The sequence below is a fragment of the Medicago sativa genome, chromosome 1, assembly GCF_051527215.1.
Source record: "Medicago sativa cultivar Bolivia chromosome 1, Bolivia_mono, whole genome shotgun sequence".
In the NCBI taxonomy this organism is placed as follows: Eukaryota; Viridiplantae; Streptophyta; class Magnoliopsida; order Fabales; family Fabaceae; genus Medicago; species Medicago sativa.
In genome coordinates, this window is record NC_140749.1 from 12,876,336 (window position 1) to 12,903,954 (window position 27,619).

The 27,619-nt window shown below is 32.1% G+C and overlaps 4 protein-coding genes across 4 annotated transcripts; 2 read left to right on the forward strand and 2 right to left on the reverse strand.

Annotated features, from left to right (window-relative positions):
- Positions 1-476: 476 nt before the first annotated feature.
- On the reverse strand, positions 477-1,415 carry LOC146952794 (uncharacterized). The gene is made up of 3 exons (XM_085705996.1): positions 1,122-1,415; positions 845-917; positions 477-734 (listed from the first exon to the last, which is right to left on the reverse strand). Exons 1-3 carry the CDS (start codon positions 1,353-1,355, stop codon positions 703-705), a joined length of 339 nt encoding a protein of 112 aa, XP_085562122.1. The 5' UTR covers positions 1,356-1,415; the 3' UTR covers positions 477-702.
- Positions 1,416-3,911: 2,496 nt separating this feature from the next.
- Positions 3,912-9,685, forward strand: LOC146952795 (indole-3-pyruvate monooxygenase YUCCA6-like). The gene is made up of 4 exons (XM_085705985.1): positions 3,912-5,107; positions 7,074-7,322; positions 8,174-8,296; positions 8,976-9,685. The coding sequence occupies exons 1-4, from the start codon at positions 4,388-4,390 to the stop codon at positions 9,177-9,179; spliced, it is 1,296 nt and encodes a 431-aa protein (XP_085562111.1). The 5' UTR covers positions 3,912-4,387; the 3' UTR covers positions 9,180-9,685.
- Positions 9,686-16,149: 6,464 nt separating this feature from the next.
- Positions 16,150-23,646, reverse strand: LOC146952796 (diphthamide synthesis DPH2 family protein). The gene is made up of 10 exons (XM_085705488.1): positions 23,432-23,646; positions 22,487-22,710; positions 21,742-21,850; positions 21,140-21,494; positions 20,686-20,755; positions 20,536-20,603; positions 18,457-18,572; positions 18,267-18,373; positions 17,284-17,420; positions 16,150-16,744 (listed from the first exon to the last, which is right to left on the reverse strand). The coding sequence occupies exons 1-10, from the start codon at positions 23,510-23,512 to the stop codon at positions 16,503-16,505; spliced, it is 1,509 nt and encodes a 502-aa protein (XP_085561614.1). The 5' UTR covers positions 23,513-23,646; the 3' UTR covers positions 16,150-16,502.
- Positions 23,647-24,567: 921 nt separating this feature from the next.
- LOC146952797 (pentatricopeptide repeat-containing protein At4g21300-like) lies at positions 24,568-26,672 on the forward strand. Its single transcript, XM_085706008.1, has 2 exons — positions 24,568-24,855; positions 25,542-26,672. The coding sequence occupies exons 1-2, from the start codon at positions 24,601-24,603 to the stop codon at positions 26,571-26,573; spliced, it is 1,287 nt and encodes a 428-aa protein (XP_085562134.1). The 5' UTR covers positions 24,568-24,600; the 3' UTR covers positions 26,574-26,672.
- Positions 26,673-27,619: the final 947 nt, after the last annotated feature.

Here is a 27,619-nt window from a genome sequence, read left to right on the forward strand (position 1 = left end):
TACACTACAAGAAAATTGACATTTAGTGACAGCCAAAAACCGTAGGTAAATATCCTTTCGCCGTAGGTATATGTCAAAATACCTATACCTACGGCTATTTTTTTCGTGGTGGATACTGGTGTTATACCTACGGATTTGAGCCGTCACTACATCCTATAGTTACGGAATCATTAGCCGTTGGACTAGACAATAATGCTTTACCTACGGATTTTGGCCATAGGTATAGAACCCAATCAGAAGTACAAATGCTTTTTACCTACAGATTTGGAAGTAGGTATAGAACTGCAAATGGTTTTTACCTACGACCATTTCCGTCACTAAAAACTTGCCGAGACCTATCATTTGTTCGTATAAATTTGTTACCGTACGCATTTCATTGCAAATAATGTACACACCACGTTCTTGATGCTATATTATTTGAAAATTTTATTTTATGAAATTAATCAAATTACAAACTACGCAATTAAATGGATATATTTAGAAACCAAAAAAAGATTCCATACCATATATATTGAAGATTAACACCAATTCTTCCAAACATAGAAATTAACAAAAGCTAAATCATGTCAATCCTATTGTACTTTAGAGCATTAACCAAAACAAGACAGAACCATATTCGGCATACAAAACCTTATAACTACGTCAATAAAGAAAAGAACCAAAAGAAAGTCTAGCCTAGTTTCCAATTTCAAATTTCCATCTTCAAGTCTCCATATTAGCCTCCTCATCTTCACCTACAAGAAATAAAAAGAAAAGATGAATAATAACACAATTCATCATTGAGAATATCACTCCTAAAAAACAAAGAAAATATTAACAACTTCAGTGATATTTAATTGAATACCATTTTCATTATCTTCATTATTGATTGGACTAGGGGAATTCAAAGGGTTAGGAACACTAGAAGCATCAGTAACCTATATCACAGAAAATCGAAAATTGTAGATAAAGATTAGTATTAAATCAAGAGTATTGCTAAATGGTGCGAACCAACGAATTGTGTGACTCAAACACAAAACTAGCATTGTTTTCATAAACATGTAATTATATAAATTCCATGTTCTCTTAAATCAATGAAGCAACTTGTATTTTTATATGAAGATTAGTAAATTCAGAAGTACCTGTCTAGCAGCTTGTATTATCTCATTCACATCATCTCCAGAAAATCGACTTTGAATCAAAGTCATGACATTTGCTAACAAGCCCTCCATAGTCTTAACTCTATCACGCAGCTCTTCATTTTCAGATAAAACGACCTTTGATTTTTTAGATTTAGGTAACTTTCCCATACATCGCACGTGCCCCTTCTTTGCAGCTCCTTGTACTTTAGAAAATATGTCATCCTTCCAAGACATAGAACCCTGCTTGTTTTGAGTTGATTGAGAAGTTCCAGCCTCATTACTATGTTTTTTTAGTTCTTCCTAAAATCCAAAACAGAATTAAAAACAATTGGCAATCAGGCATGAAAATGCATTAGAGTTTCTTGGCGCTGCTGTTAATACAAAAGCAGTTGGCAAAACATAGTGACAAAAATATTTACTCAAGCATTTAATTTGTTGATCCTGTTGCTAACATGATAAAGCACCTAAAATATATTTTACAAGCCACAAAACAAACAATTCTCTACTCACTCCTGGTTTTTCATATCTCACCAAATCATAATTACTACAAGAAATCAAACTGCAGCAAGATATCATACTTTCAAATGGTATAACAGGCATTCGATTCAAAATTCAGAAGAGATGTGTCTTTTCTATTAATAGAGCTATCCAAAATTCAGCAAGATATACTCTCCACACCTTTCTTTTTTCGATTACTCTATGCTAATTGAGAAAAAAGTCAAAGTCTCACATTGAAAAAAATAGGATTTAAAGATAATTAATAAATCCACTTTACAAATCGAATTTGTATGGTCTAAACCTAATAATTTATCTTGACACCATGGAGAAGGTAGCTTTGGATAGCTCAACTTTACCTCAATTCCAACCATGAAGAAGATGAAGAAATAAGTGGCAAAGAAGTACAAATTTTATCATGTCCTTCATAGATGAGTTGCAAAATGCTTTTGACTATTACTTTTTCCTCGTATCTACTTCTCACGCGTCTTATAAATTTTACAAAAATGTTCATGAGATTTTGGATTATAAAATCCAAACACATCCAAATTGTGTTCCGATTTTATAATTCGAAATATGTTTATGTATAATCAGCAATCAGAATCTCTTCCATTTGAGCAGTTTTGAATTATGGTTTTAAAAACAATAAAAAAAACAAAGTAAAAAATGATAAAAACCTATCAAATAAAATTATAAAAATATAAATACCACCAAAACATTCTCAAAATTTAATAAAACTCATGCAAAAAAATTCAGATTTTTTTAAGAATATGAAAAATTATAAAAAAAATGAAAAATGGGTCTAAGCGATGAAATTTTGGATTTTGATTGCCGAAGTCCCATAAGAAGTCCCTTCTAAGAGAGTCTTGATCCTTTATTTTTCTGATTTTTTGGGAAAGTTTTGGAGCAATCTGATCAAGTAGCCCGAAAACCGGAGTTTTGACTAAGAACAACTAACAAACAGCTAACAATGACCTAAAACAGAAGAATGGAAGTTAGGAAGATTAATATTGTCCTTAAACTGGTTACCCATGTTACAAACAGACTCAAAATTTGTGCTGATACAGTTCGGATTATATAATATGAACTGTTTTTCCCCTGAAAAAGGGTGATTAGGGGATGTTCCGATTCTATAATCCGAAAAAAGCAAGGAACGCGCCCTATTTTTTTAGGTTTTCGGATTATAAAATCCGAATTGGTTAAAAACTCTTTTTTTTCACCCCATAACAAAGAAAAAACTCAGTTCGAATTCAAAAATTTGAAAATCACATGCGCATTTTCAAAAGAAAAAAAATAGGGTGCGGAGAAATAAGTAGGATGAAAAAATAATGAACTGCTGCAAAATGTATCTTATTGATTGCCTTCCTTGGACCTGAGAATTCTTGGGCCGGGTTGAGGGCTAGATTTTTTTTCTTTGAATTAACAAAAATTTATTGAATTTAATTACTGAAGCACAAGTACATTTTTTTTTTCCTTATAGGAGAAACAAATATAAACACACGTAAACAATAATAAGAATGTTTCAAACAGTTTTTTCTTTGAATGAAAAATGTTGGTGGTTTATTTTTAGATTAACATTTTACTCTTTTGTCCGTATTTGAACTCAGAACCTCAAACTCTTTATCTCTTAGTTCAAATCGGTTGAACTATCCAATACTCTAGAATGTTCTAAGCATTAAAAATGATTCAAAAGTTCTGGTAGGAAGATACGAGTCTTCACGTTAAACACATTAACATTAGAAATAAGACGGTGTAATAAGAAAGGGATAGTTAGAAAGTTTAATTCACACAATGTTCACGTAGGGATAAAATTACGCAATAATGGAACCAAGTCGGAGCATAAAAAATAAAATTAAGCAATATTAATAGATGATTTTTGAATTCTCAAATATGTCAAAAATACACTATTGAAAGTGCGCTTTCGATATTGTATTTTTAAAGTGTACTTCTTGTAAGTCGATGGAGCGAAAAGAGAAATAATCTAATCATAAGACCTACCAAGTAGTAGTGTTGTTTCTCATTTTACCACTTGCATATATATATATATATATATATATATATATATATATATATATATATATATATATATATATATATATATATATATATATATATATATATATGGCATATCAAGTGAGAGGAGTGGTTATAATGAGAGGATGAGAGGAATTAATCTGGACCATTAGATCAAAATCAATGGCTCAGATTAAAAAACTTATTATAGGGACTCACATACTTTAATTTTTCTCAGTATCCATTATATATATATATATATATATATTTTCAGAGAGATACAAAGAGATATCACAATTATTCTTCTCAGTCCCTCTCTATGATCAATGCTGATTTAGCCTCTTAGTTAGTACTCATCCTTCCCTTAAATAACCCTCCTCCATTGAAAACAACACACACACAAAGCTCAAACACAAACTCAAGAAATATTTCATTTTCACAATTGAACCAAACCTTCTTTAGCTAAGAGGGCCAAAAGTTGCCACCAATCCTCAAAACACTTCATTCATAACAGAGCCTTTTTCTCTTGAAACTCAACCTGCAGTTTTCAATTTCAAACACAACAAAAATCCAAAACCAACCAACCAACCATAAAGAACTCAATATTTAAAGACATTGATTTTGTCTTTGTCCAATTCATTCTTAAACTCCACTAGCTAAAATTTCCCTTTGCTCTCTATTTTCTTGTTCGGTATCAGACCTTGGCGCTTCGATTCGTCAAAAGAAAAAAAAAACCTTTTTCATTACATATTTTCAAAATGGACAGTTATCTAAGAGAATTAGAAGGAAAACAAGCACATGATCCTTTATTCATAGAAAAAATGATCAACAACAAGAACAAGAATTCAACTTCTTCAAGTGATAGATGTTTATGGATTCCAGGTCCATTGATAGTAGGAGCAGGACCTTCAGGACTAGCAGTAGCAGCATATCTAAAACAAAAAGGTGTTCCAAGTTTAATACTAGAAAGATCAAATTGTATAGCTTCACTATGGAAGCTAAAAACCTACGATCGTCTTCGTCTTCATTTACCAAAACAAGTTTGTGAGCTTCCTTTAATGGAATTCCCTAGTGGTTTTCCAACATATCCAACAAAGCAACAATTCATAGAGTATTTGGAAAGTTATTCCAAAAATTTCGATATTAGGCCTTGGTTCAATGAGACAGTTATGCATGCTGAGTTTGATGCTACACTTGGTTTTTGGAGGGTGAGGAGTGAGGGGAAGGCGGGAATGGTTACCGAGTTTGTTTGTCGGTGGTTGATCGTTGCAACCGGAGAGAATGCTGAGGCGGTTGTACCGGAGATTGAAGGAGTTGATGAATTTGGTGGTAGTATTAGGCATACTAGTTTGTATAAAAGTGGTGAAGAGTTTAGAGGGAAGAAAGTTTTGGTGGTTGGATGTGGAAATTCAGGTATGGAAGTTTGTTTGGATCTATGTAATCATGATGCTGCTCCTTCTATTGTGGTTAGAGATTCAGTAAGTACTCACAAATCTTTCTCCTTTTACTTTGTTTTTCTTTCTTTCTTTTTTAACTTTTCCGTTTCGGAAATGGAACCGATGCACAATGCAGCAGTTGCGAGAATCGTTAGATTTGGAGAAGAATTTTTTTCTATCGCTAAATCTATCGTTTTCCGCAGCTGCTGCAGGGCTGTAGTGTGCCTATGATTATGAAAATCAGCATGTGCTAAAAATACTATAAAGTTGTTTTTATTTTTGGTTAAAAGTTTTTACAACCTCCCTGTTTTTATTCAAAACATACTATATATGTTTACATAAACATAAAATATTTAAAGTTCCTTGTAGCATAAAATTCAATATTAGTAACTTCTATCTCCTAATTAAGAAACATGGAAATTTGTCGGGTTCCTTCTTAAAAAAAATTAGTTACAGTACTAAATAGATTATGATGTTGTGAGACAAAATATGCAAGTAAAATTCACCTTCAAAGTTGTGTTTTGTTTTTTCTAATATAGCATATAAAATAGGCAAAGTATTCATAATTTCATGTAGTGGCTACAGGTACAATGAATTGTTAATTTAGATCCATTTCAAAAGTATTTTTGAATATTTCATTTTTTTTTTAGCACTATTATAAAAAGCATGATATTTCACTTTTTTTGGGATTCTCAAGCATGCCTAGCATGGGATAGAAGATGACCCAGTTGCTTTTTTCCCCTCCTTTTTCCTTCCCATGATGTTTCTTTGCAAAAGAGATACTCTTTCCCTTGTATTATTACAAGTAGAGCATGGCCACCAACACAATTAAGGCCTATCAAGGGCCAAAAGCCTCCCACATAAGCTCTTACCTTTTTCTCTTTTTTTGTTTTTTTTTGTTTTTTCCTTTCACTTTTTTGGTGTTTGGAATGAAGCTGTTATGTGATGGGAAACACCACAGCATCTCCACAACTAAGTTTTAAGTCTAGTCATGGTTGAGGTGACATCGCTTCCTTAATAATATGAAAAATAGCACTTAAATTATGGCGGATGTGACCTTAATCACAATCGCATCATGATCGTCGTTGTTGGTATTTCAAGTGTGAATAAGAGTCTCACATTGAATGAAAAAGTAGATGTTGAGCAACATGTAAATGAGATGACTCATATCTAACACTTAAAGATTTTGGGTGAAGATATGGTGTTAAAACTCGCTTGTATGATTGTTCAAACTCTAAAGTGATGAACTTCTAAACTCCTCTCATGACTCAATAGTAGTATCAGAGCATATGGTTTGGCTAAAGGTGGACCCTTCTCCTTGTGTTGAAAATCTTTATGATAATGGTCATCAGAATGTGTGCTTGTTGACATTGTGTCAACAGTGGTGCTAACGACATAGGTGGGGGATACATAGATGAAAGATCGACTCACGCTTGATAGAGAGATTATTGATATTTCAAACATTATAAAATATTTACATTGGATAAAAAAATGAATGTCGAGCAATACTACAATGAAATAACTTATATACCTAAGATCTTAAGATTTTCGATAAAAATATTGTGCAAATTCATGTGTGTGGTTGCTTAAATTCACTTGATATTGTAACTTCAATAAACGAAATTCAAATTTCCTTGAGTCAGTTGTAGTAACATCACTTAATGTTAATAATAATTTCCTCCTCTACTATATACTCCCTCCGTCCCGGAATATCTGACTCATTTACTAAAAAAAAGTGTCTCAAAATAACTGACTCATTTCACTTTTCAATACAACTTTCATCATTCTCAATACAATATAACTCTAATTAATACTACTTTCATCATTCCCAATACAATATATTCCACTTTCCCTTTTATTTATACATTTTTCTTAATCCGTGTGAAAAATCAAATTGGGCCAGATATTCTGGAACGGAGGGATTACTTTTTTATAGAAAAAGGTATACTCAAATTATGCAAGAAAACAATCTCATGATGGTACTTTTTCTCTATTGGTTTGATTGAAGGTACACATCCTGCCAAGAGATATGCTGGGAAAATCAACTTTTGGGTTGTCCATGTGGTTGCTAAAGTGGTTACCCGTGCAACTGGTGGATTACATCCTTCTCACTGTGTCATGGTTAATGCTTGGCAATACAGAACGGTTCGGTTTGGTTCGGCCTCGGTTGGGTCCTCTAGAACTCAAAAAACTGTCTGGAAAGACACCGGTCCTAGATGTGGGTGCCCTTGCCAAGATTAAAAGAGGAGACATCAAGGTACTTTCTATCAAATCAAATTCAACTTTTTTTAGTCCTTAAGATTTTAGTGTCACTTTGAGTCTAAAAAATAGATTTTGTGTCACCCCAGAAATAAGTTTATTTGGACGCTTTTTCTTTTTAGTCATAGAATATTTTTAACTTATGAAAGTACTTCTGTATATTTTGTTTTCACCTTTCTTTCTTGTTTGAAAGATTTTCCATGATCATTAGGTGCTTTCAATCAAATCATACTTTATTAAGGCTCATAATCTGAGTTTACTTTCAATATAGTGTAAACGTGAAACATTTTATATTATTAAACAAAACAGTCATAATCTAGTGTATATTGACTTTTAACATAGTTATACTTTTTTTATTTCCCTATTAGTCTTAATGGCCACACATATTGAAGTAAATTCACACAAAGATTCGACATAAAATGTTTTAACAAGGATTCGACATTAGTTTTAAATAAGGATTGGACATAAAATGTTCTCACAATCAAACAATTATTATAGGCCGTAACAATGAGGACATAGGATTTTAATTAGTTAGTCAGATATTTTTAATAAATTGACGGTTATAATTATCGATAATATAAAATATTTTACACTAATTATAACTACACATAGTAGTTAAATCTTTAGTAGGAATTTCACGAAAGTTAATAGACAACGTCGTTATAATTGAAACTCATAATACTTCTTTCCTCATATCTAATGTGTGAATTTTGTCGCTAAACTCATGAAGATATTTAAAAGAAGCTAATAATTATAATATTTTATCACTGATTCTATATCTTAATCATTTCTTGAGTATAATTATTTTTATTAAATTGTTTGATTGATCTCCATAGCTCCCTCGTTCAGGTACGTCCAGGCATCAAGAGGTTAAAACGGTACAGAGTGGAATTTGCTGATGGAAGTACAGAGAATTTTGACGCCATCGTATTGGCAACTGGTTACAAAAGTAATGTACCCTATTGGTTAAAGGTAAGTTATAATCCCATTATGCACTCTTTAAAAATTAAATTCTAAACAATGAAAACGGCACTATTTGTTTTATCTTAGTTGACTTTACTAATAACTAAGCACTAACGACATGTGAAAAAGGTATACACTTGAGTTCAATCGGATCTCATCATGATATCATATTTGTAATATTATTTATTAATTAAATACATGCACAAATATTCATTTTATAAAATATAATTAATTTGAATGTTTGCATGCAAAAAAAAAAAAATTATACGGTGATTCATCTTAATGAAAATATGTTTTTACTTGGTGTTATTTACTTCTACTTGCAAATTCTATCACTTTATTGTTTAAAATTTATTTTCTGTTTTCAAATATTTATAATGAATCTGTCAAAAAAATATTTATAAACAAATAATGAGAACAATTTTTTTCACATATGAAGACACGAAAACTTTGAAAAAAGATTGGAAATTTTGTACTTAGAATTGACAACAAAAAATCAAAACAAAAAACTTTTTATAATAACTAACATGTGCTAAAGCTTTTTTATTTCGAATAAGGAAAATACGGATATAGAATAATCTAAAGTACCTATCTTCTATGAGCCTATCCATCTATCTGAATTTTGAAAATGATATAAAGCAAGAAAAAGAAACTAATAATACAAATAACTGAAATGGTATATGTGCAGGATAAGGGTATGTTCTCTAAGGAAGATGGATACCCTAGGAAGCCATTCCCTAATGGATGGAAAGGTGAAAATGGCCTCTTTGCTGTTGGTTTCACCAAACGTGGACTACTTGGTGCATCCATGGATGCAAAAAATATAGCTGAAGATATTGAACGGTGTTGGAAAGTTGAGGCAAAGCATATATTTCAACAATCAAATTCATGATTATTTGTTTAATTATTTAGGTCAAATTAGATGTTATTACGTAAATGGTGATGGAGGAATTTTGTTGTGCCATTACATATGTGCATAATGTTATCAAGGGTGTGGTGCTCCTCCTTGTCCATAAAAATGGAAAGAAAAAAAAAAATATGGTGAGAAAATGTTTCCTTTGGTGGTGTCCTTAATTCGTGGATTCAATTATAAGCCTTACTTTGAGAATATGTGATATTGAAAATGAAGAGTGAAAAAAAGAATGATGTGTTTTTAGTTTATTAATTTTTTTGTGGTTATTTTGGGAGAGGGAACATATGCATATTGTATAGTGCAATTTTTGCCTATGTAGGTTTGACTTGCTATAGAGAAAGGGAAACAAAGTGACAAAAAATTGCATTGTGGGCTGATCTGGAGATATTTTCCAAGAATGAATGTTTGTTTTGTAATTGTTGTTAACTTATATTCCCATGGATTTTTCATTTAATGGAATAAAGTTTTGATGCTTTTTTATTGTCTCTTTGAAGTTTTGAATGCACCAAATGATGTTGATATAGATCGTTGAACATTTCGCTCACTTTTGAAGTTAGTAGGCTATGTGTAAATTTGTGTTGATATATCAAGTGTGACTAAAATATCTCTGATCGAATGGAAAGAGAATGTTGAATATTTTATAAGTGAAATGACTCATAAACTTAATGTGTTAAAGTTTTGGGTTAAAGTGTGGTGGCTCTTATATGATTGTTCAAGGTGTGATATGATGATCCCCGGACCTCCTCATGACCCAACAATTTGGATGTAAATCTTCGATAAGGTTAATGGCTTTTCATAACCTTGCATGAGGACAAGCTTCTCATATTCCCAACCTTTCTCGGGTTGTCTCACCCAATATACACAATTAAGAAAATGAGTACAGTTAATTGATTACCATACTTTTATTCAAATATTCATGTCCCCGTCATTTCATGTTGATATCATTTTGTTGAAATCTACATTAGATGAATGTCTGAAAATTATAGTTAATCACATTTAAATTTGTGATTGATGAAGTTACGTTAGTGGTTAATGAGTTTTAATATTTTGTAGAGACAAGATTTTGTTAAGTTATGGCAAATTTCAAGGTTCAATAAGCGTGAACAAACGTAATCACCGATCATTTAATAAATAAGTATTTTTGGCTTGTAAAGGGAGTTGAACTCGCGCTCTAAACAATAATGAATCAACTATTTACCAAATAAATACATATATTGCACACCCACCTTATTAAATTGACCCAATTCTTAAGAACTTGCTCCCAAAAAATGAGTGGCCCTTTCACAGCTTACAAACACGGTCCCACTTGATTCGTGCAAGTTGTTCCCTGTACTACTACTGATGAATTGATGATCAAGCTCTAGTTTCTCACAACGCCACTAATCATCACCAGGCCAGTTATTAGGAAATGATTAGAATATTTGTAAATTTCATTATTAATAATGTGGTTATATATAACCAATGATATTTATTTTTTCAATAGAGAATTTCAGTGTATATAACTATGTTATTTGTGTGAAATACACATTGGTTTTGTCAATGAATGAATGGTATTTTTAGGAGATTTTGCCGGAGCATCTTCAATCGAATCACCTCTCCCAAACTTTTTTTTTCATTTACACGACTCAAACCCGAGACCTTAAAAGATCGAATAAAATACCCACTTGAAATAAGAATTATCAATGTGTAATATGAAAGAGCATACTTTCTTTTCTTTTCTTTTTTGGTAAATCATCATATTAATAATAATTTTTGTAAATGAAAAAATTATATTAAGTATCTTTTTCACTTTTAAACATATAATTCATTCGATTATTTTATATTATTGTTTATAGAAAATGCTAACAAGTATTTTTATGACATTCGTTAAGAAGTCAAAAAAACAAACTTTGTCATAAAATTGTGAATGCAACACCTTACAATTTTAGAATTATACAATAAATTTATCACTTATTTTCATTTTTGACGAAATTGCATGATTTTTTATTGATCATTAGCTTCCAATAGATAATACATCGTTAAATAAACTAAACCCTTAATTATGATTCCCTATTTTAAGAGATTTCTTTCTTTTTTTTGCCACAGCCCATTATATCATTTAGTATATTTTATCTAAATTTTTATTTTGAAACTATATCACCGTGCCAAAACTTTATCGTGGCGGCAATAATCAACCATTTCTCATTGATGGAAAAGTGAAAACTATATATGATTGATGAATCCAAGCTAAAGAAAAAGGCAATGAGCAAATGGGGTCAAACCTTAACCTAAATGACAAATTGTCAATTATAAGATTGCATAATCAGAAATGGGATGATGGTGTCTATATTGCTTTTCTTCGACTTGTCAACAGTACTAAAATTGTGTTTTCTGAACCGTTAATCATTCAATTTTATTGTCCCGTGAGCATAGCTCAGTTGGTAGGACAATGCATTGTTATATGCAGGGACCAAGGTTCGAACCTCGGACACCCCACTTATTCACCTTATAAGGTGAATTCTAGCCACTAGGCTGCTTGACCAAAAAAATCGTTCAATTTTATTACCTTAAATTTAGCATAACTGTATGTCATTTCAGTATGACCCCACTCCTCACAAAATGATTGCTCTTTTCCTTTACTTTTCTTTTTCTTGCATGCCCACGTTTTGATTTTAATTTAGGATTTTGCTAAAGGATTCTTGAACAATAATGGGAATAAAAAAGAGAGAGAAACAACAAAAATAAACACTAACAGCATTTTCAGTCAAGGCCTTTAAATAGTCCATAAATGTAACACTAAATAAATTTATACATTCAAATATTTTATGTAAATTATGAATATACTAAATGACCATGGGATTTTAACATATTATCATTTTTTAATAATAATAGTGATAATAATAAATTACAATATTATTTGTGTGTGTGTCTATATATATATATATATATATATATATATATATATATATATATATATATATATATATAAGTAGTTTGTTAAATCTAAGATTCTTAAGACAGTGTACAATATAACATTTATAACTAGAAGGATTTTTTCAATAAACTTTGATTTTCTTTTTTATTTAAATAAGTGTGATCTGACATAGACGCGGTGTAGTTTAGTTCAAAGACTTCATCGAAGAGTCGGTCCTATCTCTATCACTATCTACTAAGTACACATGTTGCATGCACATGGAGTTCATCAGTTTACTCAGGTTGGACCATGGTATAAGGGAGCAAATGAAAGCTTGAAGTGTGTGGAATTGTGGTCCAAATATTGATTTTCCTATTGTAGACATGTTTTGATAAATATAACGTTCATAGTGCAGTTGATAGAGTGTATTGTGATAATTGTTTTCATACATGTTCAGAATAAAATACTCGTACTTAGACTCATACAATACATGTACGGATAGCAACTTTAATATACATATTTGTTGGGTACATATGTATTTGTACCCACACATGTTATCCACATTGTAACTATAAGTCTATAACCAGTCGATAAATATAGAGCATCACTATAACTTGAATAAATAAATCTTCTAAGATCTCAAAAATTGAAGGATGAAGAATATCATATCATAAACCAAAGTATTCGATAATTCATGCATAAAAAAAGTATTAAACTAATTTTGCATGCAAAATAACAAACATTTAAAACATCATATGACTATGCAAGTTTAAATTAAGAAGTATACAAGTATGATCAGAATATTGAGTAAAAAACAATTGATCGGTATACTAAGGTTGTGTTTGAAAGTTTATAGGGGAAGGGAGGAGAGGGTTTTAGAGGAATAAGATTAGAGGAAAAAATATAGAAATCATTCAAAAAATTTGAGATGGTGTTTTTGTAGAAAATGATCAATTAATACTATGATTAATGTATTTTTAATTTTAAAAGTATTATAACAATATATAGATTGGATTTGAAAAATTCACCCAAAACCCTCTAAACTCTTCCTCCGATACAAATTTTTAGTTCTCTTAAATTAGGGGATTTTGTATTATGGAGGAAATTAAACCTCCCAAAGTCTTCCCCTCCTGAAACTCTCCATTTTTCCACTCATCCTTCCTTTTTTTACAAACCCTCCTCTCTCTTCCCCTCTTCTCAAAACTCTCAGCCTAAAATATTTACAATGGTGGATGTTTCACCTATTTAACATCAAGTTAATTAGACACTTATTGTCGAGTGAATAAAATCGGTGCTTATAGAAAATTATGGTTATGAAAGCACCCACTCTCTTCACTTTTTTTTGCAGTTCTACTAAATAAATTGTCTTAAAATAAAGATCTTTTCGCGAAACTTTATTTTCTAACTCTGCGACCAATTTCTTGTTCCTTATATATATATAGTGTGCTCCTTGTTTTGGGTTATATACTATGTAATCATGTACTGTATACTATGTAATCATGTACTGTATACTATGTAATCATGTACTGTATATTTTGTTCATCTCAAAATAAACTGAGCCCCAAGCAGTATGAATATTTCCAATTATGAAAATAAACATTGGCATTAAAATTTGGATAAATCACCCGTAAAAGAATTGGATAACTCAGTTTTATTTATTATCATTTGACTTACTTATATCTTACAAAAGCATTTCGATTTTAAAGCTTTTGTAGTTTTACCTCAATTATCATCCATCTCTTACGGTAACTATTTTTCACTTATAATTTTATTGAGATAGGATCTGTTGACACCAAATCTCAACCGTTTATTTCATTTAATCAAAAGGCTCATATTTATTTAATTGAAATCTCACATGATCATTACTTTCCGCATTTTCTCTGGTCTTTGTTATCATGATGATTGCTCATATTTCCCCATTTCAACCATTGGTCTCCTATTCCAAATGAAAATTACAGCTTCTTCTTCATTTCAATTTATTTTACCGGTTCAAATATTAAGGGTGAATTGTGATTTATTAGGCTAAAATCTATTTCAAAATTATCATTGATCAACAAACTGGATTATTTCAGAAATTGATTGTTGTCGGTGATTACATTTTCAATTTTACCTCTCTGCTTCGTCTCTCTTTCTCATTTTCATTATACCAATTTGCATTCTAAACATTAAGGTTAATGGGGAAATTAAAGTTAATGGAATAGAGTATGTGGAACGTTTTTGTTTAAAACAAATTAAAAGCTATACCCTTTAATTTCTTTGGTCAAATCAAAAACCAAGCATATTGTATCAATTGTTAAGATCATGAGTGCTCTTTGTTCATGCACAAAACTCAAGCCTATCATATCAATTGTATTATCTATCGTATGCACAAAACAAACTCTCTTTTCTCGAATCCAATTTTGCGGACGACCAAACAATTAGAATTTGCTTTGATTGTTGGTGATAGCTGATGGAGAAAAGAATGAGCGCAGATAATCAAGTGAGTTAATGGAAAGTAATGATCATGTGAGATTTCAATTAAATAAATATGAGTATTTTGATTAAATGAAATAAACGGTTGAAATTTGGTGTCAACCAATGCGTTGACATTTGGTGTCAACGGATCTTGACTCAATTTTATTTTATCAATTATTTCATATTTACATTTTTTTTTTCATCATATACACAATATTGCATATGTTAAAACAACTAAATATGATATTTTTGTCGAAAACAACAACTATTTATTATAAAATCATGCATTTAATATAAAGTGTACAATATTTAAAATAAATTTACTATTTTTAACTTCTTATAATATGCAAGTTTCTACATGATATAATAACTCTAATGAAGAGCAAATGTAGATGAGTGAGTGGATAAATAAAAGGTGAAAAAAAAAATTTGTTTATCTTTTTTTTTTTTTAACAACAAAATTTGTTTATCCATCAGCATAACATTTTTTTTCTAGTGGCAAAAATCATACAAATGTAAAAAAATTAAGAATCACAGATCCAAACCCGCACTTCAATTATCAAATGTTTCTTCAACTATAAGTTAGTTGTATTTATGGGACACATCATTTGTGCAAAAAACTATTAAAAGGTACTTGGAAAATGAATCTTCATTAAATAAAAATATGATCCATCAATCAACGGTCCGAATAAATACGTGATTACGATTGGAAGAAATGATTGGTATTAGGTATTCCATAGAATGTCTGTGTATTTGTCGAGTAGCCGAATCTTCAAGAGGACTCCAACTCTCCCCAGCCATAGTAAGCATAGTACCCTCACATATACGCTATTTTGATTAATCAATCATTTATTGGGTGGCCCCATAGAAAATATAACGATGAATCATCAATTTATGGTTCTTAACTCTTTCTCCAATTTAGTCCATAAACATTGTGAATATAGTAGGTGGTCCTTAAATATATAAAATATGTTAATTCAATCCCTAAAATATACGAAAATCTATCAATTTAACATCATAATTGCAAGGACTAAATTAACATGTTTTAAATAGTTATTATATATAGTTTAAGCATTAAATTGGAGAAAGATTGATAGTTTGGTGATTATATTGATTATTTGTTCAAAATTTAATATAGTTTGGTGATAAGCACCAATTTTTAGTATATTGTTATGAATTGAAGGTATTTTTAAAGAGTGTATTGAAGGTACTTGTTCACTTTAATTTGGTAAAATTTTGTCCACTTAACCCTGCATTTGTAAGTAGTTTAATTAAGTAGTGTATATTTGTAAGTAGTTTGATTAAGTAGTTTATTTTGTGAAAGATTGATATTTACATATTTTCTTGTTATGTAGGCAAATGAAGAATGAATAGGCAAAGCAAGGAAGCTAACCAAGAAGTATTGAAGTCAAAATGGAGAAAATGATTGAAGACCTAAGTTCGCTTTGCGAGAATCGATCCGCCAAGTGAACTCAAGACAGGTCATCATATTTTACAGAGTAAATTCGCTTAGCGATATGAAACTCGATAAGTGAATTAAGTTGTTTTTAACAAACTTTGGCCTTCATTTACCATGAAAAAATGACAATTTGGCGGTAGTACTTTGTCAAATAAATTCTTATTCCTTCCATAATTTGTGTTTTGAAATAAGTAAAAAAAAAAAAAAAATACATTACAGCCTTTGCAAAAAGAAAATAAATACATCAGAACTACAAAGCACTTACAAGGATACGGGCACAACATTGACATGTTAACATCAGTTCTAATTTAAGAAAATTAGTTATTTGAATGTAATCACATGTGTCGGTGCCTTTGATCAGGGGTGTCGATGCTAAAAGAACAATCAATATCTATGCTCTTCTTTCCCTTCTCACATGCCGACATTGCTGACACTCTCATTCATTACAATTAAATGCAAAGAAAACACTACATCCTTGAGCCAGTTGTCATAAATCTCAATGTTTGCTATTCTCATCCTCATACCCGGCTGCCCTTCCTTTCCTACCTATGACAAATGACTGTGGGGTGGTGTTCTCATCAGGTATATTCAAACCTTGATAAGTTCGATTAGCGAAAAATTCTGCTCCTGATTTAGCACCCCCTTTGATTATGGAATTACAGTTGTCCCGCAACTGTAGTGCCTTCTCTGTTGCATTGGCTAGCGCAAGATCTTCTCTTTCTTCCTCGTCATTATTTTCTGATGAGATACAAGAAAACAAATTTTAGTGACAGCTTACACCATAAAATAGACCAATTTCATGTTTGTTGCAATATGATGGAATAAGATTTCTTAGAAATGTTATTTGGACAACCATTTAGTTGTCCAACAACGTGTTTATTTATATATTGTGTAGATACGATTTCATTTTTAAATTAGTTTTCTCTCTCATATCGAGTCAATGTTGTATTTTTATACGGTTGTCAAATATGTTGTCTAGTTTTGGTTGCTCAAATAACATTGCTCTTCCTTTAATGTAGACCGACCAATTTCGCTAACCACGACATATCTTCACAAAATAAAACGGTCATTTAAAAAAAAAAAAAAAATCCTAATTGAAGTGTCATTCAGGTGTGTTTGGGTTTTAACTGAACCACAGTGTCACTATGCGTTGGGTTCAAAGCAACAGCTTGTTGCTTCGCGAAATCACGGTGAACAACTGTGACACGAGTATGAAGAAGGAAACACAACCAAATGTAGGCTTGGTTGCTAACATAGAAGCAAGGAATAAAGACTACCTTGATTTTCAAAATCTTCGACATATCCACCCTTTAAGAATGAAAACCGTGCTTCTTCCTGGTTTCCAACTTGTACTTGAGGAAGATTAATTAGATCTCCGAATCCCATCACATAGGCTCCTGTCCACTGGCTTCCCCTGGAAATAGATTAATACAATAGCATCAGAAACTGAGAAATGTAAATCATACTAGTTAAAAAGCCTGTAAAGAAGCAAGATATGCCTTCACATGTATTCAGGTGTAGATGTAAATAAAGATAGATTGTAATAAATCCATATCTGAAGTACATGTAGAGAGCATAAAATAAAAGTCGGAATATTATTATTTAGAGATATTTACAAATTCTTTATGCCTTTATAGAACCAAGCATGCAGAAGGCACAACAATGTGTGTGCAGTAAATCCGAAGGAAGAATAAGAAACATATGGTTTTATACTAGTGATGTCAAAGATAAGGCATTTGATTGGGTGACTAAGTGAAGGTGAGGGTGTTAATGTATGGACGGTGACCAGATCCAAAATTTCCACAACAAATTGGATCATGTAGAAGTCAATAAGAAAAATCAAATCTTAGCAGTTTGTTAATACAAAGCAAATCAAATGAGTCATGTGATCCAGTAAGTTAACAAGAACCAAGCTTATGTGGAAGTTAGATGCCTGGCAACCCCTAGATATCAAATGAGTCATGTGATCCAGTAAGTTAACAAGTACCAAGCTTATGTGGAAGTTAGATGCCTGGCAACCCCTAGATAGAATATTTGGTTATTTCCCCTTTTTCATGGTTGCAGTTATATCCAACTACAATTTACAACATTGATTGGTTATATCTGATTACAACATGTATCAGTTATACACAATTTCAATATACATAAATTTACAGCGAATTAAAAATATGGGTCACATAAATATCTTCGAAATCACAAGGAAAGACACTAGAAAGGAGAAAACTTGTGATACATAGGTCTGAATCACTGCAGCGTGTACCTGTTGAAAGCAATTGTTGCTTCAAAGGGAGTAATAACAGGAGCTAGATAGTCTTTGCTGTCCAGTAAAGCAGTTTGGGCACAAGAGACGTATAGGAATACATCACACTGTTGAAAAACAAAGTGTTAGCAAACTTTCAGACAAAAACAGCTAAAGCTGAAGTTCGTACTAAGAATGAATCAAGCTTCACCTCAGGAAAGTTAGCAAGTTTAGCTGGGTTAGGTTTTCCCATAACCAAAGTATAGGCCTTCTTGCCTGACAAAGTAATAAGCTCCATCATCTGATTAATTATGTGTAGATAACCAGCTGCATCAAGATTCAGTATGATAAATTAACCCCGTTTATGTTGCAAGCAAACAGTAAAGTAAATTCTTTACTGACATACAGTGATGCCAAACTAAAAGCAACCCTAACCTAACTTTTTCCCCCAACCAAATTGTTCGATAAAATGCTTACATCTTTTATTTTATGCAATTTAATTCATAGTAACCAAGAAGCTGATCAACCATATAAAGTAGAAAATGGATATTTTCCTGATTGGCTTCGTCACGTGATGATCATGTCTTTGATGAGATGCTCACGTCCTTATGAGGTAACGTTTTAGTATCCATCATTTTCGTTTCCATGAATTAATATATATTCTATGTGTGAATTGCTTAACCAATATCTGAAACATGTAAATGAATTTTTGATAGAAAATGAGGTGTACAGTGTTAATATTATTTTTTTAATTACTATTACAGTTTTTAAATGTATAACTTTTTTTCCCACAATTTCATATTATTTTTATGATTATTGTTTTGTTCTATTCTTGCACACCGTGTTTTACACACTTTTTCAACTATTATCGGGGTTAGCACAAAGGATAATAATGTTGGAGATGTCCTGTTCATAGCAGTCTTCTTGTTGTCGGGTTTTTTTCCCGACAAATTCTTGTTGTCAGGTGTTAACCACAGTTCGACCAAAGCCCTCTTTTTGTTGTAAGGAAGCATTGTCAATTGACTACTAACTGCACTTTAATTGACAACGACAAAAATCATCCTTACCAGAAGAGAGAGTTGGTTGAACTGTGACAACAAAAAGATGACTGAACAGATGTCTCCAACATTATTATCCATTGTGTTAACCCCTGATAATAGTTGAAAAAGTGTGTAAAACAATTGTGCAAGAATAGATCAAAATAAAATGAAATAGAGGGGGAAAATTAGACAGTTAAAAATATCTAAAAACTGCAGTAGTAATTGAAAAATAATAAAATCATGGTACATCTCATTTTCCATAGAGAATTCATGTACATCTTTCAAATTATATTGGTTAAGCAATACATACATTGAATATATATCAATTCATGGAAACAAAAAAGAAGACTGATAAAACGTTACCTCGTAAGGACATGAGCACCTCATTAGGACAAGATCATCACTTCGACGAAATAAGTGAAATTGTCAATCAGGAAAATATCCATTTCCCACTTTAGATGGTTGATCAGCTTCTTGGTTACTATGAATTAAATCACATAAATAGGAGATGTACGCACTTTATCAAGCAATATGCTGTAAAAAAATATTTAAAAAAAATATTACCTTTCTATTCTAATATCAAATTTACTAGAGAAAGGAAAAAAAATTCTTAGAAAAATTAGGTTACTATTATTAAGTAGTTGGATAAACTTTATTTTGATTAATTAGGTTATTATGCTATAAGTTTTGAACTTAATATGAAAACAAAGTTTATCCAGCTACTTAATATCAAATTTACTAGAGAAGAAAAAATTTCCTTAGAAAAATTAGGTTACTATCATTAAGGAAAGGATTGAACTGTAAACAACTTGGTCATAGAGGCTTTGCTTTCATGTCTTGAATAAACTATCCAAAAAGCTTAAGCTATTACTTGAAGATACATGAATGGTTTTACATTACATCCCTAACATTATTCACTCCTGCTATTTACATAAACCATGATTAAGACTATGACTCGTGCACCATATAACTGAGTATTCTATAAAAATTAAAAATCAGGCAATATATATAAGAACAAAATTGTTTCATAAGTCAGGTATACATTCTTCTATTTTCATTTTAGGTTAGTAACAAGGGTTGCCTAGCTGGATACTTATCTCATGACAATTGGTTGATTAATTGAAACTTACTTGGGAAAATCAAATTCATGCTTAATAAGGTGTGTGACAATATCAATTTCTATATACTTGTGTTACTTAGCAGTCACTATGCAAGAAAAGAAAAACAAAATATTGACAAATAAAACATACCAACTCCAAGAGTTCCAACCAAAATTCCAACAATATTAGCATCCTTAGCCCTCTCCACCAGATAATATCTGCATAGTTCTCAGCTTAGTAAATTTCAAAGACATAAGATGGTTTTACAAAAGGATAGTGTATTCATATTGTGATACATACCTACGTTTAAGAATCCTCCTCTGTTGAGACAAGTCTGTCACCATTTGACTCTTAGTTGCATCATACCTGACTAAAACCAACAACATTATTAAAACAATATCTAAAAAGAACCTATACCAGGAAAGGAGTCAAGGTGAATTCACTCTAGATACATGATATGGGTATAAAATAGTGATTTCAAACAATGCAATAATATCGGGGAGATGGTATTTGTTTAACGAATTTCCTTGTGTCATAACATGATAAAAGATACCGCATTGTAAAGCAAGAGAATTGAAATAAAACTATTAGGTTGAGTATTTGATATAATCACTTAATGCAAACTTGCAAAGGTCCCATGAAGTTGAAAAGGAAGGATAAGTTTCTATATGCTGTAGCACGTATTAATGAGGGAATCGTAAAAATATAGATACGTTAGGACAAATTTCAGAAAGGATAGGGGTAAATTATTAACCTATTTCACACGCATTGAATGTGAGCACAACATTTGCAAAGGCAGAATTATCATGTCCAATCCAAAAGAGCGAGTAGTTTTCCATGCTTTGACCCTCCGGTAATTTCCAAGTCAAACCTCCAATACTATATGCAGTCCCACTTGCCCCATCAGAACTGGAATTATCACCACAACCACAAGTTTCTTCTTGGAGGCCGTTTAATTCTTTATTATCTTTCAATGGAAACATATATGGAGATGGAACATCAGCAAAGTGAACTTCTGACTTGGGGTCAGATGTGCAAAAAGTTGATGATTCTAACAGTGCTTTTCTAACTTGTTGTATTGAATGTGTGTATTCCAACCCATAAAGGACCTACAGTTGGAGAACAAATGGTCCAAAAAATAAAGAAAGTAAGAAACTTGTATTGATAAAATACCCTTAAAACTTGCCTAGCCTAGGCTTGCAGAAAAAAAAAAAAAAATAATCCATATTGCATGCACAGTAGAGTACATCAGCCCAAACCGTGCTTTGTAAAAATGTGAAAAAGGACACTAACAAATATTCATAAAACTTTCCGTTAATAAATTATATGACATTGCAGCTATTTTATTTAATATACCATGATGGGCTTGCTATTTGTCAGTGCATATTGTGACATACTTTCAACACAATCAGCTATGCCAATGGAAGCCTTCCCAAAAACAAAAAAAGCCGGTAGAGTTGTTGTCCTGTAGAGAGAAAATAGGACATCAATCGAAGCATGTGATGTAAAATATCAACCTATAAGCAACATAAAGAATTAAATAGCAATCAATTGCTGCCACAGAATCTGTAAGAACGTTTGAACTGAGGTACTTATGGTGCATTTGATTTGCTAAAAAATAGGGGATGGGACTGGACAACTTTTTTTGTACCATTTTTGATTTAGAAATTGGTCATGGGACTAAACAAAACAGGTAGCAAGGGAATTAACAAAAACAAATATTCTTGTCCCTCACCAAACCATGGGACAACTTTTTTTCCAGAGTACAAAAATACCCTTTCTATTTTCCCACATAAAAAAATATTATCTCTCTCGAATAGAATTCTGTCTTGTCATGTACTATTATGTCCAGTACTTACTCTTTTGCGAATCAAACGCATCCTTAAGGAATGAGTTGAATCCAAAAGTAACTTCACAAATCATGCTATTTTTTCCACAGTACAAAATAGATGATGTAATGTAACACATAGGACTAGACGGTATCATAAACAGATAGTTATAATCATATCAAGTACTTCTCTATACTTTATAACAAGATATGAGAAAAGAAAGATAGCTAAATAAGCCAAATTCAAGACAAAAAAATGAAATTGTTACTCACGGGCTAAAACATGTATGTCCGTAATGTATAACACAGTCAGCATTACTGTGTGATGCTCCAACTTCATCAACACAACAACTTCCATAGGCTGTATCTGCCATCACAAACAATCCAATGTCTGGCTCATCCCCACTTCCTGTAGTATCGGATTCTCTCAATGATTGAAGTCTCTTGCGGAGTACACTGACCACTCTTGTAGAGTCCTTCAGAAGATCATCTGGAAACTGAAATTCACACAGAAAAATCATTGCTATCAACATTAACAAGTTATTTTGGTTGTTTTGCAAAGAAAACTGATGCATGAAAACCAACAAAATTCAATTTTTATTTACAGATTGGGATAGTGTTGATAAAGACAAAAAAATTATGCGCTAAACCCTAAACCTTAAACCTTAACATTGTATTACTTTTAAATTTCTTCAGGCTTCTAAGCACTAAACAAGAGCTTATGGAAACAGCTAATGACATGCCTGTAAGCTATTTTCCATTCCACTTAATATGTTATATATTTATTTCCATAACTTCTCTAGGATAGCTTATAAAAATAACTTATAGCTTATATAAAAAAAACCAAAAAACCAAGCCTTATCCCACTAAGTGGGATCACCGGCTTATATGAAGAAAAAAAAAATTTGACTTTATTTTATCTTTTGTTATAAAAATAGTTTAGACATAAGCAATTATATGAAAAGCACTTAATTAAACGGGTTATCCAAGTAGGGGTCTTTGGGCTAACTTGGATTGCTTATTGAGCTTACCTGGTAACAAAGTACATGTAAAACTGTCTGTGAGAGCTTATAAAAACAGTTTACGACATGTCTTCAAAAAAAAAAAAAAAACAGTTTACGACATGTCCATAGCTTCTTCAACTTATTTCCATAAGCTGTTTAGGATTGCTTATTAAAACAGTTTGACTTAAATAAAATAAGAGGAATGGAGACTTACTTGTAAAGCAACTCTGGTGAATTTATGAGTGCGAATGAAGTCGGCAGTGGTGGCAATATCGTAATTTGATTCAAAATCCATTGCCAAAGTGAAGAGCTACAGATGAAAAGGAAAACCAATTTCTGGCGGCCGACGAGGATCTCCGGTTGCGTTTTACGGCAAAGATGAGCAATAGATGAGTTTTCACTTCCGAGCTGCTGAGTTTTTGTGAGTGTAGGGTTTTTATTTTTTGTTTTTTCTACAAGAGGGGGTTTCATCTTTTAGTTTTAGTCCTCTAATTTATCAATTTTCACTATTTTAGATATTTTTTAGGTTTAATTGCAGTTTTAGCCCCCTAACTTTCTCAAAGTTGTGATTTTAGCCCTCTAAGAAAAAACTACGTAACCGCCTCATAAGTTTTGCAACTGTAGCAGTTTTGGCCCTCCAAGGCAAAACAAAAATAAATAAAAAAAGACACATGGCATCTCACTTAGGGTGCCACGTCAGTGTAGACCGAGTCAAAATTGACCTTGGGGTCAGAGAATCGTGCAGTGTAGCTCAAAAAATCCAAAAACAATTGTACCTAACGCACGACTAGAGTAGTTAGGGGACCCATAATTGGGGGTAGACTTCCTCGTCGACATTAATCAATTGAAGGAAAGGAATCACAATTGATAAATCTTGGCAAAACTCGGCTAAATTCATCATCGGGGTATGCACTTAAATAATCAATCAAACAAGTTTATTTTCACAATTTTTATCTCTATCTTTCTGCTTTTATTTATGCATTTCTCATTATAGCTCAAAAAATACAAAAACAGTTGTGCTTAACGCTCGACTAGAGTAGTTAGGTAAACCACAACTAGAGACAAGATATAATTCCTCCCTTGAGGTTAATCATTGGAAGCAAGGAAACCACAATGACAAATCTCAATCAACGTTTGCTAAATTCAACTTTCATCAACAAAGTGAAATTTAATGTGTCCAAAACCTAATATGGAGTATGGACATTATATTATGCAAATGTGAGTTCAAATTTCGAATTTCTCACTAAGATTACTTAATTAAAAAATAAATAAAAAAAAAAAATATTTTGATTTATTTTTTGTTAAAAAGAAAAGGATAGCTTAAAGTTGAAATTCTCCTCCGACGAACTCAACTAACTCTGGTTGATCCGAAATGAAGAAGAAATGGCATCAGGAATTAGGGTTTTAAGCATAGCAAGAAAGAGTTACAGCAGAAGAATACCACCCAATTTCTTCTTCTTGTTCCGCAACCACTCCTCCAATTCATCAAATCCAAATCCTCTTCTCCACAAATTGCTTAATCTCCCCAATTCACACATCAAAACCACGCTTGATCACCAATTTCCCTCCCTTCCCACCTCCCTTCTCTCTTTCGACTTTCTCATTACCTCTCTATCCCCTTCGATAAAACCCAACTTGGTAATCACTCTCTCCTTCAATTCATCCATGTTTCACATCAACAAAACAATTTTATTTCACGTGTCTCTTCGTGAACATGAACGAAGTTAATAGGGGTACAAAAGAAATTTTATGTTCGTCCAATGTTTATCAAGAGACACATGAAATATATAAAAGAATTTTCATGAGGTACGAAGTACAAACATTAGACACGACACTGATACATAGACAAATATTGGTTTAAAAAAATATAATGATTGAATGTAAATACATATGTCAGTGTCGTATCAGTGTTTGACGTAAACACGTCAAAAACTAGACATGTTGTGTTAAATGTAAAGTGTCTCTGCTAAGTAGCTTGTGAGTCCAATGGCCCAACTCATGAAAACTTTTGTTTTGGGTTTCATATGGGTTCCCTCCCTCCATTGGAGATAATCCTATTTGAGGCGGTGTCGGGCAATAAATGTGGGCACGTCTCGCAGCTGAGATTTTAACATTAGTTAGCCCTGATGTGGGAGACTAGTAGTTTGTAACTCATCAAAACTTTATTTACCATAAAAGCGAATATTTTCATCCCATAAAGTTTTTTCTTTGCCTGAAGATTTTCACAAGTTATGTGATGACTTTTGTGTACAATGTAGTTTTAGTTACCAATTATGCTTCTTAGATTCATTATAGAGATTTTGATAATCGATATTTTAATTCAGGTTTTGGAATGGATTCTGGAGAAATTGCTGAAAGAAAATGTAAAAGACCATGGTCGCTTCTCCGAGCTCATCTTTTTATGTGGAAAGTTGAAGAATGTGCATTTAGGAATGCATGTTTTTACTTCCATGGAGGCTATTGGAGTTAAACCAACATCCCTGGTTTTTAATTCCCTTATAAGTGCATGTTTGTCTTCCCATGACATTGTTACAGCATATAGTTTATTTGAGATCATGGAGAGTTCAGAGAACTACAAACCTGATTTTCACACTTATAATAACTTCATTTCAGCATTTTCAAAATCGGGGAATGTTGATGCCATGTTAGCTTGGTACTCAGCTAAAAAGGCTACTGGACTTGGTCCTGATCTTCAAACGTTTGAATTGGTTATATCGGGCTGTGTTAATTCGAAAAACTATGAGATTGCTGATAGAGTTTTTGAAGATATGAAGATTTCTGAAATGATACCTAATGTAACCATACTTGAAAGTATGCTTAAAGGGTTTTGCTCACAAAAGAGTTTGTGTCGAGCTAACGAGTTTTTTAAGTTTGTGTTAGATAACGGATGGCAAATCAGTGAAACCATGGCTGAGATGTTAGTAGTATTGTATCATGAACAAGGGCAAGTTGAAAAGATGGAGGAACTGCTCGAAACGATAACAAGTTATCCAATTGATTCTGGTGTCCTCTCGCAAATACATTGTGGGATTGTAACGATGTATGCCATGTTGGATAGATTGGACGAAGTAGAGTTATCAGTGGGTAGAATGCTGAAACAAGGGGTGTCATTCACAAGTTCAGATGATGTCGAAAAAGTTATCTGGTCATACTTTAGGAAGGAAGCTTATGATAGGTTAGATATATTCTTGGAATGTATAAAGAACTTCCATGTGCTTACCAGATCAACTTATGATTTGTTGATATCTGGCTATAGAAGAGCAAACTTGCACGAAAAAGTAGATTTAGTGTTGGCAGACATGAAATCAGCGGGATTGGCAGACATGAAAATGTGGGATTTAGTGTTGTTAAAATAAGTTTTCTGGATAGTTGGATTATGAGGTCATCTTATGAATCTCAACATTGTAATTTTTATAATCTAAACAACAAAAACTAGGATACTTTGGCTGTTCGAACTTGGTTTGTTTGATTTGTTTCAACACTCCTATATATTAACTGTCAATTGCTGGATTACCATTGTTGAAACCTATTCTTGTGATGCACTAAAACTTGGATCACTTAAATTAACTTTTTATGTTAGATATGTTCTGGCGCAACTGGTAATGTTGTTGTCATGTGACTGGAAGGTCACGGGTTCAAGTCCTGGAAACAGCATCTCGTGTAAAAAACAGGGTAAGGCTGCGTACAATACACCAAATGGTGGGACCCCTTCCCGGACCCTGCGTATGCAGGAGCTTTAGTACACCGGGTTGCCCTTTGCCTTTTATGTTCTGCCATGATCATCTATACAACAAACCACTCACTTTCCTGCCATGATCACCTATACAACAAACCACTCACTTTCCTTGGTGTGGGTTGCTGAAGACAATTTAGCTGCCAATATCAAGGTTGATGGAGTTGGTGTAAAATTGTGGTTACACTTATTTTTTTAGTTTAGATCCATGTTTGACAAACATGCTTTTGAATTAACCTGATTTTGTAAATTGTTTGGTTACCATTGATTTTGAAATAAAGTGATTTATGTTTGAATGTTTTAACTATGAAGCAAATTTCATCCCAATACATTTTTTTAATCACTTCTAATCAAATAGAGATTAAGAACAAAATCATCTTTATCAAAATAATTCAATAGCTTCATTCTTAGTAAAATCAGGTTTGACAGTTGGAATGTCACCACAGAGATGGCAACGACCAGATAGTTTGAGACAGTTTCACTTTGACATATTATCTAACACCTTTCACACTTGAGAGTTGAGACTGTTCAACTAAATTTGTCAGAGAACAAAATGAAAAGGTTAAATTTGTTGAGAATAGATGCAAAACAACTAGTCTGATATAAAGCAAAACGGAAGAAAGATAGATGATCTGAAAAGAGAAGGAAAGTCTTAGCAGTTATGTACAG

Excerpts from the sequence above, each read along its gene's own strand:
- LOC146952794 (XM_085705996.1), bottom strand. The coding sequence starts at position 1,355 with ATGTCTTGGAAGGATGACATATTTTCTAAAGTACAAGGAGCTGCAAAG. Across the intron at positions 918-1,121 it reads TAATACAAGCTGCTAGACAG|GTTACTGATGCTTCTAGTGT; the intron begins GTACTTCTGAAT and ends TCTGTGATATAG. Across the intron at positions 735-844 it reads TAATGAAGATAATGAAAATG|GTGAAGATGAGGAGGCTAAT; the intron begins GTATTCAATTAA and ends TATTTCTTGTAG.
- LOC146952795 (XM_085705985.1), top strand. The coding sequence starts at position 4,388 with ATGGACAGTTATCTAAGAGAATTAGAAGGAAAACAAGCACATGATCCT. Across the intron at positions 5,108-7,073 it reads CTATTGTGGTTAGAGATTCA|GTACACATCCTGCCAAGAGA; the intron begins GTAAGTACTCAC and ends GTTTGATTGAAG. Across the intron at positions 7,323-8,173 it reads TTAAAAGAGGAGACATCAAG|GTACGTCCAGGCATCAAGAG; the intron begins GTACTTTCTATC and ends TCCCTCGTTCAG.
- LOC146952796 (XM_085705488.1), bottom strand. The coding sequence starts at position 23,512 with ATGGATTTTGAATCAAATTACGATATTGCCACCACTGCCGACTTCATT. Across the intron at positions 22,711-23,431 it reads TCACCAGAGTTGCTTTACAA|TTTCCAGATGATCTTCTGAA; the intron begins GTAAGTCTCCAT and ends TGTGAATTTCAG. Across the intron at positions 16,745-17,283 it reads CGAAGATTTTGAAAATCAAG|AAAATAATGACGAGGAAGAA; the intron begins GTAGTCTTTATT and ends GTATCTCATCAG.
- LOC146952797 (XM_085706008.1), top strand. The coding sequence starts at position 24,601 with ATGGCATCAGGAATTAGGGTTTTAAGCATAGCAAGAAAGAGTTACAGC. Across the intron at positions 24,856-25,541 it reads CTTCGATAAAACCCAACTTG|GTTTTGGAATGGATTCTGGA; the intron begins GTAATCACTCTC and ends ATTTTAATTCAG.